The 18,318-nt window shown below is 41.3% G+C and overlaps 1 protein-coding gene across 1 annotated transcript in view; it reads right to left on the bottom strand.

The window, feature by feature from the left end:
• LOC127583900 (protogenin-like) overlaps positions 1–9,588 on the bottom strand; it is a 114,265-nt gene extending 104,677 nt beyond the window's left edge. Inside the window, 3 exon segments of the mRNA XM_052040290.1 lie at positions 6,098–6,377; positions 6,379–6,401; positions 9,522–9,588. Coding sequence (XP_051896250.1) covers positions 6,098–6,377; positions 6,379–6,401; positions 9,522–9,588 — 370 coding nt within the window.
• Positions 9,589–18,318: the final 8,730 nt, after the last annotated feature.

The following is an 18,318-nucleotide window of genomic DNA, read 5'->3' as shown; positions in this document are numbered from 1 at the left end:
CAAGGTTTAAAAACAAAACAATTGCAGCCCTGGATTGGAACTGCTTATGCTAGCAATCTGGTTTCTGCACAGGAATTGCTACAAGTACTCTGGTCAAGCAGCATCTGCGAAGAGGGGGACAGAATTAACATTTCAACTGAGTAACCGTTCATCAGAAATCCAATGCGTGATCATTGAACCTGCTGGTTAATTTTATTTCACTCTCCACAGATGCTGCCTGACCTGCTGAGTTTTTCCAGCATTTCCTGTTTTTATTTCAACCCAATTCCTAGTTGACATGGAAAATTGTAACGTTTGTAAAGTTCTACTGATAAGGATGGGAAAAGCTTCAAGAGCAGAATATAAACTGGCAGGGTCTGGTTGAGCTAAATGGCTTGTTTCTGTATTGTATATTTAATGTAAAGGCTATTCTTTAAAACAGTGCTGACATTGGGCATGTTCTCATTGGAACTGCAAGAATTGTCCAGATACTTGGTTCTCTCCCAAACCTCTTAAAATCTGCAAATCTGAAAGCAGGAACAATACTTTAAGGTTGCGGGAAACCGGATATCAATAGCCAAGGGGAATGGATACAGTAAATTTTGTTTTACAAGCAACATGTTAACAAATCTAAGGTCATATAAGAGGGACCACTGTTAACTATTCCACCCCCGCACCCCCCACCACACCATTTTGCGGCATGCAAGACAAGTATATGATTAACGCTATATTCATTGGTATGCACAATGAATCATCTTAATGAAAATCAAAAGGAGAAATGTGGCTGGTGATCATGCTTTGCTATAAGCCATCTTCTCCACAAAGAAAGAGGCAAGAAAGTTTTACATCCTCCAATAGGCACCAAGAGGAAATCAGATTTGTTACTACAACAAGCAGGTGCTTCTGACTCATCTTCACATTTAATCTAATAATTCAATCTATATGGCAGCTACTAATTCAGTTTGCAGCACAAGATCACAGCTGTTTTAATTTTAAATGCACTGCATACACAGTGACAATGGCTACTCCACTGTAAACAGTCCAGTCCAAAAAAAATCAAATCAGCATCTTATGTTTCTAGTTTCAAACCAGTCCAAGATAAAAATTATTCAGCAATTCAAAATCTCCATTTTGCTGCCCAGAGCACAGCGCCTTCCTCAGGACCAAATGGAACAGAGCACTTTCAGCAGCATAAACAATAAAACTAAATTCCAATTGCTCCCCACAGATCACAGTTATAGCCCTATTTAATAAGTCAAATTACAAAACATGATCATAAAATGCAACACAAAGTCAACGTTTTGGGCTGAGACCCTACATCTGGATTGATGTTCATTTCCCTCCACAGATGCTGTCTAACCTGCTGATTTCCTCCAGAGCCTTCTGTGCTGCTCCAGATTCCAGCATCTGCAGCCTTGTGTCTCCATCAGAAAATGTAACCTCTATTGTGTAATTCTTTTTTGCCATTCTTCTAACCAATTCAGATCATTCATCAGATTTTCTTACAATCTCAACAGCTTTTGAGTAATTCCTACATCGATCGACTTCAATTGCACCTGCACTAGATATCCTCTGCAATCTTCCATGACAACAATGCTTTAATGGAACATTAAACGTCGACCTTTAAGACCTTTGGCAATATAGAGACAGAAATATAATCCACTATTTTGTTTTGTGAATGTTCTGCCCATTGAGGTAAGTATGAACTGGTCCATTTAACTGACCAGGAGCCAGGTTCTGGTTATTCTGGCCTCCACTTATGATATAATTATACTAGGAACTTGGATGCTCCTGCATCAATGAACATTTTTCAATTTCCTCTATCCATAAGGTCCCCCATGAATAGGAATGTCAATGTTACTTCAAAGATTTAGCATAACCGGTACAGTTCTGTGTTTCGCATCCATCTCCAAAATGAACTAAGTTCCAATTGCTCAAATTAATTTCACACACAACCCTTGAAAAATAACACTTTAAACCCAATAAACTGGACTACTTCACATTATTCTCCTACCACTCTACCCATCTTAACATCACAGGAAGACCTTGGATCAAAATCCGCTGCCAAACTGCAATGTTTCCAAACTCTTCAAATGAGTAAACGTTATTGGGCTGGTATGCTTTTTAATGAAAATCAAAGCTCTGTGCCCCAAATTCTATCACACATCTTATCAATATAATGCAGCAAGTATACTCATAGCAATACGAGGGGTTCTACGCTGAAATCTACCTTGTATACTAGGCACCAGGCATCTGCTTCCTTAATCCAAGCATCTATGCTCCCTCCTAACACAACAGATTGAGCTATTTGGGAGAATAAATTTGGGTGAAGGGAAGAGAAACAATTTAAGTGCCAGTATAACCTAGATGTCCATAATTTTACATTTCATATTAGTTTTATTCCTCCAAGGTAACAGTTTTTCTTCAAACTCTGCATCTCCTAAATATTTAAAATCACAATTTATCTCAATTCCTCCTACAAATTTTGCTGATTCATTTTTAAATCAGTAGCTTAATTATCCTGCACGTAATCAAAACATCACACTGTTCAATTATCAAGATCTTAGAATCCCTGCATGAACAACCAAAGAAGAAAACTATTGCTTTTGTTTAGGATAATCAGAGGAGACAAAGGGGGCAGAACAAATTCTTTTCTCCAGCCCTTTGGAGTATTAGAGTGCAAAACAATTGCAGCAAGCAGAACCACCACACTCTTCAGCAAGTTGCCTTACAATAAAGAAATGCAATTTAGACACTTAGTCACACAGGGAACTTTTGGCAAGATACTGAACAACAAGGAACAGTGGCAATATGGCTGGAAGATACAGCCCCAACCCCATTAGCCACTTTGCCCACTCTGCATTTCTCAAGTACTTGCAAATTTCATTGGCTTCTAGACAGAAGAGGCAAAGCTGCCTGTAAAAACCCAGACAGGTTTATCACCATCAGTTTGAACATTAAGCATTTCCCAAACCAAAACAACTACTGCCAGTAACAATACATAGGAGTACATGCTAAAGAATTCTGTGATGACTACGTTGCAATGAATAACAACTGACTGCCACAATCGACTTTGATGCAAGCCAGTTCAACATTTACAGGTAATGGAAAGAGAAAATTTTACACAAGTACGCTAATGAATACAGTTAGAGTACGAATGGGTTATTTTCCAGATACATGTCAATGCCATACCTGCAGGCTGCAAAAATGTTCATACAACATGCAGACAAATGTTTCATAATTGGTGCAAGCAAAACCAAAATGTACAAAGCTGCAGCATTAAACTAATGTGATATACCTGACGCTATCAACTTCAGCTAATCAAAGAAGATGGACTCTCTGTAGAAGCCTCATCATAGGAAAAATGTTAAATAGAATGGTTTCAGAAAATAAGACTGTCCTTATGATTTGTTATACAAATCAAATCTTCATCATTATATACCTTTCCAAAAAAAATGCAGTGTTAAGAGCATAACAATAAATTCCTTCAGCAAAAGTACAAGTTGGCATTTATGATTTGAACTGCAAGTTTGGGAACTGGCTAATGCATTCATCTTAAATTTTCTGGCATTTAGAAATAAATCCTAATATTCTCTGAAATCACAGCCAGAATTATTTACAATAAAAATAAAATTCTCCTTCCCTGCAAACATATTCCTTATCAGTAGCAAAGGACTGTTCACTTGTAATCTTATTCAGACCTGAAGCAAGCCATTTGGGCACTCGATTGTTCAGTTGACATTTTCCCCAGCTGGGTGCCTCACTCAGAACAGAACAGCAGTGAAAAATAACTTCCTATTGTCTCCTAGCTACAAGAAGAAAATCTATAAAATATACAATTGTCTCTTTACATCTCTTATAGTTTCCTAAATACTGCACTCATAGTTCCTTCAAGGGAAATCAAGAAAGCAAAAATTAGTTAAATTCTTCTACGCATGGGTGAACAGCAGAAAGCAGAGCCTTAAGGGCTTCAGAGCTAGAAACTGTCCCTAAAGACCTGCTGTGATGTCCTTATGTGATAAGGCTCCACAGTAACACTAAAGGCAAGCCATACGATTCGCTGCATTCCTTAAGAACAATTCCTGGCAATCACAAACTTTGTGGAGGAACAACATGAAAGCTACGGACAATGAATAAGGGTCATCTGCTCTTTATCACAGGGCTAAACCTCATCCTGCATCGCCTATAACCTTTTAACCCAAAGAATTCTTAATTTGCACATGAATAATCAATTTCTCAACCATGGTGCAAGTAACAGCTTCTAACTTTGGAAAAAGTGACACCTTTCTGTGTGTTCAGGTCTAACACTTTTTGGATGAACTAATTAAAAGTTTTAAATGCTTTACCAGACATTACACATCTGTGATAAAGGATAACCTTTCTGGGCAAATGCTTTAAGAAAAAGCTATTCCTGCACCCCACTGCCAACTTTAGCTTGGAATGTACTTTTTCCCCTTCCCAAATTAAAAAGTTGCAATTTCACAGCTTGCTCTAAGTGGTTTCTGCATGACTGCAATCTCAATTTAGTTATTAAGGTTGTATCCTCATTACAGAAGGCTGGAAATACAGGTTTAAGTAAAAGTATTACACATGTGTGCATTAGTGACCACTATATTGATTTTTCACCTTGTGTTAACTAAAAGCAAAGTGCAATAACATAAAAACTTGTTTTTTTAAAAACAGATTGATCAAGTTTATTACATCTTTTTTCAACCTCAGTCTAAATAACAAGAGTTATCACTGCAATATCATCAATATAGCAGCCAATTAATTTTACCCTCCAATACTTGACAAAGTTGAATGTGTTAAGAGTTTCACAGGTGTAAATAACTCTACAGCTGACAATCTTTATGTAAGAGCCTACAAAAATTAGTAGGATATTCACCAACTCATCAAAACCATCCCAATTTTCTACCTCACCAGAATTTCTAAATACCCAGCTGATAATCTGCCCAAGATCAACCAACTCAGCTGGAACAGGAGTCAAATCCAGGCCTTTCCTGCTCTGGTTGACATTTTTGATCATTTAAATTGAAGACACTTGTTAGACTTTAGTGGACTATCACTTAAAAGTCCATGATATCTTTAAAATCATGTGATGATAGCTTGCCATTTCTGCCTGATTAAATGAATTAATGTTATTAATTATATCGACAGAAATTGTTCATCAGGGCTACAAGAACCAGAGGTGAAATTTACTTGATCAAACATTTTAAAATCTTCATTATTTTACCGCAGTCTACTAAATGTGTTCCGGAAACAAGTTCACAAGACTATAACATTAATCCAAATGAGAAAGATCCACAACTTTAGAAATCTTTGTATGGCCATGTTTCTATTTCTTCTCTCGTATTTAAGCAATTTCTGCCTTTATACTTTAACTTGCCCAGAGGTACCACACATGTATCACTGAATATTAGTGCCGGTAATAACACCACGTGACTGGAAACAATGAATGTAATCTGCTTATAGCGGATCCAAGTATTTTATCACAGTTCTAAGCAATGATTTTATGACATGCTTACAAATTTCCATTTTAAATCTATTTCCTACAATTAAACATACATCTTATAGACTAGAACACAAGATCCAAGAGTCTAGTAGAGTATATATTAGACATTTGGCTCCAAGCTTTGAGAAATGAAAGGCAAACTTTAACACTATCTTTATTAAAGGATGCTATACTATTTTTGTTTAGAAACAGGATTTAAGATTTAACATACTTCAAAGCATTGGTTATCTGGGTAAAGAAAACAAAAAAATAACTTCACCGATTTCAAATTTGTTTGCACATCTTATAAACCAGCAGCTTTATTAGAAATAATGACCAGGGAAAAACACCCACCCTTCTTCAATGTGATAGCAAGTACATCATAATTCCCTTATGTTTCAGAATGTATAAACAAAGGTAAAACTATTTCCATTCAAGTAGAATTTATAATACCTTTACAATCCATATTTTGCTTCAATTGAAGATGCAATTCCAATAACAATCAGATGTACTAGCCTCAACTCTTTTTGTTGTTTGTAAAAGTGTGTGTGTACACATGAGAAAGTTGTACACAATAGCTCAATTAGGATGTGCTTAATTAGCAAAATCAAAAAAGAGAGTACTTACTGGCCACAGAGAGGTGGGATTTCTGACTCAGAATGGCTCCATACTTATTTTGAGCTAAACATTCATAGTAGCCTTCATCTGATCGTTCTCCTCTACGATGTTCAACTTCAGTGATGTAAAGCGAACCATTTGATAAAACATATGTCCGCTCACTATCCACCAACTTTTGTCCATTTTTGAGCCACACAATGGTAATTGGAAGTTCCCCATGAGCCTGGCAATCAAGAACCACAGGGTCTTTCCGCAGAGCAATAACATCATGGGGTTCCCTCATGAAAAAAAAGCTCAGTGAAGCACCAAATACCTAGAAAAACACAAAACAAATCCTTTTCATAGATAACAAGAACAAAGTATTAATATTTATTGTGTTTGAGAAGCAAAAAAATTTCCTCCATACAGCAACAAATTGATCATGTATATTAACACTGCAGAGGGAAAGTGAAACACGGTAAATCATTTGGGAGTGTTTTGATAAATTATGTGCATTAATTGCTGCCAAATATTGGGAAAATTGGCTTTCCACATTAACTGGATATTCTGAAGATGCACTGGAATTCAATTGTCACGCTAAACCCAAGATTTGTCCCAATTCTCCTTATTTTAGATCCTCCAGTTCCGAAATGTTTTGTCTGAAACTTTAATCTAATTAACTATTATGGTCATAGTTCCAACTAGCTACACAACCTCAATTTATCTCGATTACATTTCCATCATAAAAATAACAAAATCCCTTGTTCTGTACAACCAAAACTTTCTTGCTGAATAATGCTTTAACTAACTACAATTTGGCAAAAAATTTCAATGACTCGCTGAAACTAACCCCGAGGTTTGCCCATCTTCCAATTACTAGACAAGTGGTACATGTTTTCTTAAATGTTATTCTCCTCTTCCCTCCCTAACCACAGCCACCATAAACAATATTCTGTTGCTGTGATTAGTATTTAGTGGGCATTTTGCCATACCAGATAGTGAATTTGGTTATTTTTTGTTATATTAACACATGGGCACAAACTCTCTCCAATGTTTTATGGAGTTAAATGCTTGCTATCGAGACACCCCCTCCCCTCCCTGCAGTTTAACAAGCTCCTTTCTTCTCTTTCCCAGTTGAGGAAGGTCTTTGACCTGAAGCTACAGCTCCACTTCTCCTCCCACAGATACAGCCCGACCTGCTGAGTATTTCACAGCATGTTCAGTTTTTTATTTTGGTACAGTATCCACAGGTACCAACCAACAAGCCTTCAATTCTTCCAAGAAATCCCCAGATCAATAATTTATAACTTTAGTTTTTTTTAAAAAAGAGTCTTCAAATATGAGTGAAGGGGAGAAATCTATTTTTAGATTGGCTGTCTGAAAGAGAAAAATAATCTCAAAATACATCAGGTGTATGTATTTAGTAAGCAACCATAAGCGCCTTAAGTTATGAAGCTGGAAGGTACCATGTGCCGAATCTCTACAACCACAACCTCTACGGGCGACAAAAAGGCAATCCAAAGTACAAACAAATTGAGGAGCCACTGCACCGAAGTATCGATGTAAAAATCACTGCAGGGGCGCACTACAATGGCGGTAACCTTTTATTGAGCTTTTACATGGGGGCAGAAAACTCAATTAAAATCAGAATTAAAAGGACAACACTTGTAAAAACGTGTTATTATTTTGATTCTAAACACCAAGTCGATAGAAAAGACTTGTTCCAATCTGAAGTCGCCAGCGGTTGCCATACAGGCAGGACTCCGCACAAGATGTTTGCTAATTTTACAAGCTTGTCAAAAAGGAGCTTGAACAGGCGAAGTCGTAAAAGTCTGATTTTACGAGAAATCATTAAGCAACGGGCTGCCCGTGTGTATCAATAAGCTCTCGTCGCCTTTTCTTTTTTCAAAAAAAAGTTTTGAACTCTTTCTTCTTAGCTAATCTCGACGAACCACGTGTAGAGAACTACCTCTAATTTGGACAACTAGTTTCAAGCACAAACATCCAAGGACAGTCATCTCTACAGAAGCGCCACTCCGGTTTGACGATCCAACTTGAAAGGTTTTTCAAACAGTTCTTAAGCCCGACCATCAACTCAAAGGGTGCTGACTGGCTGGGTAACGTGCATGCGATCAGGCGCTACGATTTATTTTCATTAAACACACTCAGACTGCCCAAACCGTCTAAAGAGCTTAGGTACTACGACTCATTTTCTTTCCGTTCTTTTTTGTACAACGGAGAGTTTTGCAAATCTGGCTGGTGTGTTGCAGTCAACTAACTTTGCACAGAGATCGATGTACAACGTCTTGGGGGGGGGGGTGGGGGGGGGGGGGGGGGGGGGGGCGAAGAAAAGAGGAAAAAAAATCCTGGGATATAACGTAATTTTAATTTGTCGTATATTTGTCAGCATTACGGTGACAGAGCAGTTGGGAATCGTTAGAAGTCCCGAGTGGATTTGAACGTACGTGATCGAGAAGAGCTTCTCATCAACTGATCAATTCTCTCCATCAATACAAATCCTCTCTCTCTCCTCCCTCCCCGACTTGAATTAATCAGTTCAGGTTTCTGGGATGCAAATGAATCCTTCCGTTAAGGACATATAACGCGACAGGAGATCACACAGCACTGTTGAAAAGGGGAGAAACACTTCGCCTCTCCCCCCCCAAAAAAAAACAATTCATCGAGCCTTCAAAAAGAAAATTTGCTAACAACCTTCAAACAACTCTCAAAGCTAAAAAGATGACTTTTAGCTTAGCAATAGATTCATCTCATTGACGTTTGGCTTACAAATACCGAGCGTGTGCTCCACATCAATAAAAGTCACCTCACTACCTCCCGCAGTTGGGATCAATTCTCCATATAATCTTAGGAGAGTGAAAATCCCCAAGACAAATGCTGGGTCGCTTCATGGGCGAAAAGAAAAGTGAATCAGTCCCAATGAAGAGGAGTCAGCATGGCCAGAGACCCCACGCTGTGTCGGAGGGGGTGGGGAGGGGCAGCCAAAGCGAAATAAATAAATGCACGTGGGTCAGACGCGGCGCCGATACATTTTGTAAAGAGAAACATGTAGCGAGCAACCCAACTTTTGCAACAATGTAACTGAAGGTGCGCAGGAGCGCGGCGGACAACACAAAAGCTCGTCTGTGCGGACACTGCCGGCCATTAAGTGGCTGCAGGGATGAGTAACCCCCCCCCCCGGATAGCCCGCGAACACATTTTTGCACCAACAACCAATCCCCCCCCCCTCACACACACACACCCCTCCCGGGAATGGACCCCCACGATCAACATCTGGAGTTTGCCCTGGAGTAGCCGAGCCCGGCTACAATGGCTGGAGAGGCTAGGGCCGGCTAGAAGGACACTGCAGTGGTCACTCCTGCACAGCGCGGACATCAAAGCCCTTCCTCATCCAACACTTACTTTTCGTTACCCAAAAGGGAAAATACCCACTCACCTGAAATAGGGAGCAGCAAAGCTATCAGCACCGTCCCAGCACAAGTCCTCCGTTTAAAAATCGCCATTTAATCCTCCCTTTCTTCACTCATGCTAGTCTCCCCCCACCCGCCCCTACACCAACTCTCGTCTCTGATCTGCGGCAGCTCCGGATGCCTCTTCCTTCACTCAGCGCGCACTCTTTGCTGACAGCGCATGCACATGCGCAGCAGTGCTCCAGCCAACCGAAGCGCAAGACCCTGCAGCTTCCTCCGCTGCAGCGGCGGGCTCGTTACTTTCTATTGGAGAGGAGCGGGAGGTCCAGGTGAGTGGGGCTTTGGGCCGGAGATAGGGAGCATCTGCATGGGCATGAACTCAGCAAGCAAGATGACTGGATAAAAGCAGGAGAATTATAGGGCACCAACCAAACTAGCAGTGACCAGAGTCCATTAACAAGCACTGGAGTGCTTCAGACCAGTTACTGTTCTGAGGCTCCGTGAGTAATGTCTTGTATTTTTGTAATGCATGTTGGAACACCCCACACTCCCCTCCATGCAACAGAGTGAGTACTTCTTAAATCGAACAACTGCCGGTGCTGGAAATCTGAAATATAAACAGAAAACGTTGCAAACATTCAGCAGGTCAGGCAGCGTCTGTGGAGAGAGAAACGGGGTTATGGGGAAGATTTTTCATCAAAACTTCGACTTGAAGCATTAACTGTTACTCCTTGCACGGATGCTGCCCAGCCTGCTGAGTGTTTCCAGCATCTCCTGATTCTTCCAAGTCTGAAATGCCAGGTAGGAAACTCAGCTGCCAATATGTGCACAGCAAGCTCCCACTAACAACAGTGTGACAAAGATCAATAATCCGTTTTGATCATTTTGTTTGAAGGGTTCACAATGGCCAGGGAAACAGTAAGAACCACTCCACTTTCCAAAATGGTGCCATTGAACTTTTTCTGAGACCTGACGGCCTCAGTTTAACACCTCATCTGAAAGGTATATGGCGGCATCTCGACCAGGAAGATCTCAAGTTCATAAATTTAATTGGACATTTACTTTCCAGGTGGTGCTCTAAAAGGTGCTAATTATTCTCTGGTGCCTGGGGCTACCCTGTGTCATCTTATTAACCAGATCACGTTTGATTTCTACGATGCGCATACATAGCATCATGATTCTATGATGCAAAAGGTCCTTTCTGCCAATAGTGAGTGGGCAGTGTACTTGGTACCCTGATGTGAGGACATAATCAGGCAGTGATCTCACTTACTACCACCCAATGACTACTGTAAGAAAGAACACAACACACAAAAACTTGGTTCAGCAGAAGATTGGGAGGAGCTGTGATGCCTCTATTTGTTAAAGAGCTTGTCAGCATTCCTACTAATGTTCTTCAAGCCTTTCTTATTGCCAACCATGCACTATTGCTTCCGTTATCCTCTTCTATCATTTTTTCTAATGGATATATTTCTGTGTTGGGATCAGGACAATAGATCACAGATATCAAACTAGTGGGGAAATGGAAATAGTGAATGAAAGTCTTGTGGTAAGGGAGCAAAGTCAGCTAGATGATCTCACATGCAGCACTTTGAAATAAAATTAAGATACCAATAAAAATGTAAAATCAATTGCTCAATTCTTTGTGAACTTTTACAATCATTAAGATTATCAGTGCTGAAAAGTGGTTCTTTTTTGGGCTACCGGTCACAGGAGCAGACCTTCCGAGGTGGAGTATTCTTTAGCTCAGTGGTGTGACCTAACCCCAGAGAGCACTCCTTTCTCCAGACTTGTAAATTTTTACAGTTTCTACACCAGCCATCCTTGTGGTTTCTCTGAGGGTGACAATTTGTGCCAAATTGCAGACAATTTTGTAGTGTGGGTCTGCACCCAAAAGGAACCAGGTTGATTTTACCCAGGATTTTGTAGACTTAGATGGCTCCATCCCATAAATCTACAGTCGGTGCAAACCCAGGCCTTTGAGGGGTAAAAGTTTGGTTACATCAATGTAGCATTGATCAAAATGAAGTAGTAAAACTCTTGAATTTGCAGTGTTGCAGTTTTAGTCCTAAGGTGGAAGCTAGTTACTTTTGGAATGGATTTAAAAGCTGAGTATTGCAAAGTTGCTTACTTATTGAGTTCATGTAGCCAGATATTAATACACCTAGCCCCTATAATAGGTATTTGATGTTAGCCCCACTTCTACTCAGGAGTGAAATATGACAGTTGTAGAACATTGGAGAGGAGAGACTTGCCAGGTATGAAGATTGAACACATATTTCTTGGTTTTGTTTTTAGCAAGTGAAAAATGTGTCATGAAAATGAACAAAGGATTTGTTGTAACTGAGAGCAATATCTGTAATGTGTTACGAGGACATATATTTAAAATAACTGGCAAAAGATCCAGAAGTAACAGGAAGAAACGAAGAAATTATAATGCAAGTTTGCACAAAACTGTATGTGGACATGATCATCACCGCACAACAGCTCCAAGATTTAGGGAGCAGTTTTTCAGCTGCTGGGAGGAGGAGGTGGTTGAGGAGAGTGCGAGCAATGACTTTCCGAGTGGCAGATGCAGGGAACCTCTGTGTAGTTATCGCAGTTGGACTTGACTCATTTCTTGAAGATGGTCATGATTATGGCATCTCTGAGGTCCCCAGTACACCCTCCCAGAACAGTACAGCACAGGAACAGGCCCTTCGGCCCACAATGTCTTTGCTGTTCATGACGCCAAATTAATCTAACTACCTTCTGCCTGCACATGATCCATATCCCTCCCTTCCCTGCATATTAATGTGCCTATCTAAAAGCCGCTTGAACACCACTATCGTACCTGCTTCCGCTACCACCCCTGGCAGTGCATTCCAAGCACACATCACTCTCTGGGTAAAGAACTTTTCTTGAACATCCCCTTTTTAAACTTTCTCCCTCTCACTTTGAAGCTATGCCCTATAGTATTTGACATTTCTACTCTGGGAAAAAGATTCCAGCTGTCTACCCTATCTATACCTCTCACGATTTTATATACTTCTATCAGGTCTCCCCTCGGCCTCCAATTGGTATTGGTATTGGTTTATTATTGTCACTTGCACTGAGGTACATTGAAAATCTTGTCTTGCATACCGAACGTACAGGTCAATTCATTACACAGTGCAGTTACATTGAGTTAGTACAGAGTGCATTGAGGTAGTACAGGTAAAAACAATAACAGTACAGGGTAAAGTGTCACAGCTACAGAGAAAGTGCGGTGCAATAAGGTGCAAGGTCACAACAAGGTAGATCATGAGGTCAGAATCCATCTCATCGTATAAGGGAACCATTCAATAGTCTTATCACAATGGGATAGAAGCTGTCCTTAAGCCTGGTGGTTCGTGCCCTCAGCCTCCTGATGGAAGAGGAGAGAAGAGAGAATGACCTGGGTGGGTGATTATGCTGGCTGCTTCGCCAAGGCAGCAAGAGGTAAAGACAGAATCCATGGAGGGGAGGCTGGTTTCCATGACATGCTGGGCTGTGTCCACAACTCTCTGCAGTTTCTTGCGGTCCTGGGCAGAGCAGTTGCCATACCAAGCCATGATGCATCCAGATAGGATATTTTCTATGGTGCATCAATAAAAGTTGGTGAGTGTCAAAGGGGACATACCGAATTTCTTTAGCCTCCTGAGGAATTAGAGACGCTGGTGAGCTTTCTTGGCCATGGCATCTACGTGATTTGACCAGGACGGGCTATTGGTGATGTTCACTCCTAGGAACTTGAAGCTCTCAACCCTCTCGACCTCAGCACCATTGATGTAGATAGGTGCATGTACACCGCCCCCTTTCCTGAAGTCAATGACCAGCTCTTTTGTTGACATTGAGGGAAAGGTCGTTGTCATGACACCATTACACTAAGCTCTCTATCTCCTTCCTGTACTCCGACTCATCGCTGTTTGAGATACGGCCTACAACGGTGGTATCATCTGCAAACTTGTAGATAGAGTTAGAGCAGAATCTGGCCACACAGTCATGAGTATATAGGAAGTAGAGTAGAGGGCTGAGGATGCAGCCTTGTGGGGCACCAGTGTTGAGAATAATCGTGCTGAAGGTATTGCTGCCTATCCTCACTGATTGCAGTCTGTTGGTCAGAAAGTCAAGGATCCAGTTACAGAGGGAGGTGTTGAGTCCTAGGTCTCGGAGTTTGGTGACAAGTTTGCTTGGAATTAAAGTATTGAAAGCAGAGCTGTAGTCAATAAACAATAGTCTAACATAGGTGTCTTTACCGTCCAGATGCTCCAGAGATGAGTGTAGGACCGCTGTAGACCTGTTTCAGCGATAGGCGAATTGCAGTGGGTCGAGATTGTCTGGGAGGCTGGAGTTGATGCGTGCCATGACCAACCTCTCAAAGCACTTCATGATGGTGGATGTCAGTGCCACTGGTCTGTAGTCATTGAAGCATGTTACCTTGCTTTTCTTTGGCACCGGGATGATAGTGGTCTTCTTAAAACAGGTGGGAACTTCAGATTGAAGCAGGGAGAGGTTAAATATGTCTGCAAATACTTCCGCCAGTTGATCAGCACAAGATCTGAGCACATGGCCAGGGACACCATCTGGGCCAGATGCTTTCCTCATGTTCACTCTCCAGAAGACTGATCTTACGTCCTCAACAGTGACCACGGGTTCAGTTGCATTGGAGGCTATCGGGTGGGTGGTGACAATCCACTTCCCTTCTGTTCAAAACGCGCATAGAATGCGTTAAGCTCATCAGGAAAGGATGCACTGTTGTTAACAGCCCGTCTTCGTCTTGTAGCCTGTTATGGCATGTAAGCCCTGCTATAACTGACGGCTGGTCTGGGACTCCAGTTTGAGTCGGTATTGCCTCTTGGCATTCCTGATGGCTTTCCGAAGGTCATATCTTGATTTCTTGTACAGGTCAAGATCACCAGATTTGTGTGCAGCAGTCCTCGATTTCAGTAGGGAGTGGATCTCCTGGTTCATCCATGGTTTCCAGTTTGGGAACACCCGTATTGTCCTCTTTGGCACACAGGCCTCAGTACACTTGCTGATAAAGTCTGTGATGGTGGTGGCATACTCATCAAGGCTGGCAGCTGAGTATTTGAACATGGACCAGTCCACTGTCTCAAAGCAGTCACGTAGAAGCTCATCTGCTCCAGAGAAAACAATCCAAGTCCAACCTTTCCTTATAGCTCATACCCTCTAATCCAGGCAGCATCCTAGTAAACTTCTTCTGAACCCTCTCCAAAGCCTTCACATCCTTCCTGTAATGGGGTGACCAGAACAGCACGCAATAGTCCAAGTGCTGCCTAACCAAAGCTTTATACAACTGCATTGTGACTTCCTTCCTCTTGTACTCTGCCCCTAGCGATGAAGGCAAGCATGCCATATGCCTCCTTTACAACTCTACTTGCATTGCCACTTTCAGGGAGGTATGGACTTGAAACCCAAGATCCCTCTGTACATCAATGTCGTTAAGGGGCCTGCCATTAACTGTACACTTAACTAACCTTACATTTGACCTCCCAAAATACAACATCTCACACTTGACCAGATTAAACTCCATCTGCCATTTCTCCGTACATAACTGTAACTGATCCATATCCAGCCGTATCCTTTGACGACCTTCTTCACTGTCCACAACTGTGTCACCTGCAAACTTACTAACTAACTCATCTACATTTTCATCCAAGTAATTTATATATATCACAAACAACAGAGGTCCGAGCACTGATTCCTGCAGAACACCACTGATCACAGATCTCATGGTATTACGTGGTATTATAATAAATTACGTTACTACCATCAGGGAGGAGGTACAGGATCCTGAAGACCCACGCTCAATGCTGTAGGAATAACATCTTCCCCTCCATCATCAGATTTCTGAACAGTCCATGAACCCATGAACACCACATCATTATTTCCTCTTTTACACTATTTATTTATTTTGTAACTTATAGTAATTTTTATGTCCTGCACTGTATTGCTGCCACAAAACAACACATTTCACGACATATGTCAGTGATAATAAACCCAATTCTGATTCTAAATTTTTATGGCATTAGATGTGACATAGTATTTTCCAGTGACGGTGAAAGCACAGAAATGGGGTCCTGATCAGTTTAAAGAAAGTGTGGTAACAGAGGGAGGCCCTGGTGAGTTTCAGGGGAGTGCAGAAAATATCATCTGATTCACCAGATATTGAACCATAGGGATTTCCAAATAGTTGGATTATCAGAGTTTTACTGTATTTTGCTTTTTGATTTGTAGGATTGCCATTGCTATTCTGGCTGAGCAGTTAACACACACCAACAAGGGACCTGGAATCTCTAGATTTAAATGGTTTGGTAGTGCATTGCTACTAAAGGCAAATGAAAAATGAAAATGCTGGAAGTACTCAGCAGATCAGGCCGCATCTGTAGAGGGAGAAACAGAGATTACTTTTCAGGTTGATGAAAGGGGTGAGGGAACAAGCAAGAAGATCTGTGCCTGGATGAGGGCCAGGAGAGATTGAACAATGGGACCTCTGCTTTTCGTGATATTTATTAATCACTTGGATGAGGGGGTGGAAGGCTGGGTTAGCAAGTTTGCAGATGACACAAAGGTCGGTGGTGTAGTGGATAGTGTGGAGGACTGTCGAAGATTGATAGGATGCAGAGCTGGGCTGACAAGTGGCAGATGGAATTCAATCCGGAGAAGTGTGAGGTGGTACACTTTGGAAGGACAAACTCCAGGGCGGAGTACAAAGTTAATGGCAGGATTCTGGGGAGTGTGGAGGAGCGGAGAGATCTGGGGGTTCGTATCCACAGATCACTGAAAGTTGCCTCACAGGTGGATAGGATAGTTAAGAAAGCTTATGGGATGTTAGCTTTCATAAGTTGTGGGATCAAGTTTAAGAGCCGCAAGGTAATGATGCAGCTCTACAAAACTCTGGTTAGACCACACTTGGAGTACTGTGTCCAGTTCTGGTTGCCTCATTATAGGAAGGATGTGGAAGCGTTGGAAAGGGTACAGAGGAGATTTACCAGGATGCTGCCTGGATTAGAGAGTATGGATTATAGAGAGACTAAAGGAGCTAGGGCTTTACTCTTTGGAGAGAAGGAGGATGAGGGGAGACGTGATAGAGGTATACAAAATATTAAGAGGAATAGATAGAGTAGACAGCCAGCGCCTCTTTCCCAGGGCACCAGTGCTCAATACAAGAGGGCATGGCTTTAAAGTAATGGGTGGGGAAGTTCAAGGGAGATATCAGAGGAAGGTTTTTTACCCAGAGAGTTGTTGGGGCATGGAATGCACTGCCTGGGGTGGTGGTGGAGGCAGGTACATTGGTCAAATTCAAGGGATTGTTAGATAAGCATATGGAGGAATTTAAAATAAGGGGATATGTGGGGGGGGGGGGGGGGGAGGATAGTCTTAGGCGAGGTTTAAAGGTCGGCACAACATGGTGGGCCAAAGGACCTGTATTGTGCTGTACTGTTCTATGGTTCTATGCAAGTGGTGATGGTGCCAACTGAAAGAGGGGTAAAGGCTCATGAAGAATAAGACGTGTCTGGAAGTGATGTACATAGAAGAAGGCAAATGAAATCTGAAGCTACCAGAAGAGTGCAGAGAAAAAAAACCTGAATGTTGGAAATTTGAGATACAAGGCTGGAAAGGCTGAATATCTGAAATTGTTGAATTCAGTATTCAGGCTGTAAGGCTATAGTGTGCCTAGTCAGAAGATGAGTTGCTTTTCTCAAGTTTGCATTGATCTTTGTTGGTTGGAGGCCAAAATCAAAGAGTTCAAAGTGGGATGGGGACTTGAATTGTAGGATTAATGGGAATCCTACAATTGGCAATGGTAGTCCTGGGTCCTTGCTCCTGATCACTGGGCAACATCTGCTGTTGGAAAAATCATCCATATGGTTTTCACGCTTCGGGTAAAAGAGTGATGCTTCCTCATGAAGTAAATATTACCGCGTATAATATCTAGTGCTGATCACAAAGGAATTTTCACTTTGGGAATTTCACTCCAAATAAGTTGCCTCTACCAGCAAGAGTACTGTAGGAAAAGAAATGAACTAAAATTCTTGCAATGCTTATAATCTGACCTCCTTAAAAAAAATTAACCTAGCAAGGAAAATTAAGACTTAACTAAGTTTTTAGTGAAAAAGTCAGTATTTTAATTCACTTTCAAGATGAAAATATAGTTGTGAAATCAGTGACTTGCATCTTCCAGAGCAAAATAGCCTAACCATTTTTATGTGGTTTTGGAGCCAGCAAAATTGTTGAGGAACCCACTATTGATATTTCATGAGTCTGCTGAGGTTTGTGTTGATTACTGATGAAGCTTCCAAAAGCAAGCAAGACTCCAAGCTGGCGCTTAAGAGCTCAAAAGTATCTGGAATGGGTCAAATGCCCTGTAGAAGAATGCGTTCTGAGTTCTGTCAATTCATTGAGTAAGGCTCAAGTTACAGCACTGCAAAATTAGCTTCATTTGTCTTCTAACCAATTTCTGCAGAAGCTTGTCCTCGAACAAAAAGTAAATGGAAGCTCCTTTGCCTGTACAAATCACCCTCAGTTCCTCTGCTGTTCAAATCAACATTTCTGCGGCAGATCCCAGAGAAAATTCACAAAACCTGTAACATGTCCAATTAACAGTAGGAGACCAGATGTCACAGATAGTAGAGGAACAGCCCAAATGTTCTTGCAAGAGATAAAACTATTCACACACCTTTGTTGAATCTACAATACTGTTGGAGAATGAAAAGGTTGTTTTCTGTTTAAGGAAGTCTAATCAAATCAAGGAAACAAATATTGATATTGTGATCAATGTTACAGTTTGATGTTATATGT

This window comes from Pristis pectinata, chromosome 28, assembly GCF_009764475.1.
Source record: "Pristis pectinata isolate sPriPec2 chromosome 28, sPriPec2.1.pri, whole genome shotgun sequence".
In the NCBI taxonomy this organism is placed as follows: domain Eukaryota; kingdom Metazoa; phylum Chordata; class Chondrichthyes; order Rhinopristiformes; family Pristidae; genus Pristis; species Pristis pectinata.
The sequence above is the reverse complement of the archived record's forward strand: the minus strand, read 5'-3'. Positions and strand labels throughout refer to the sequence as shown.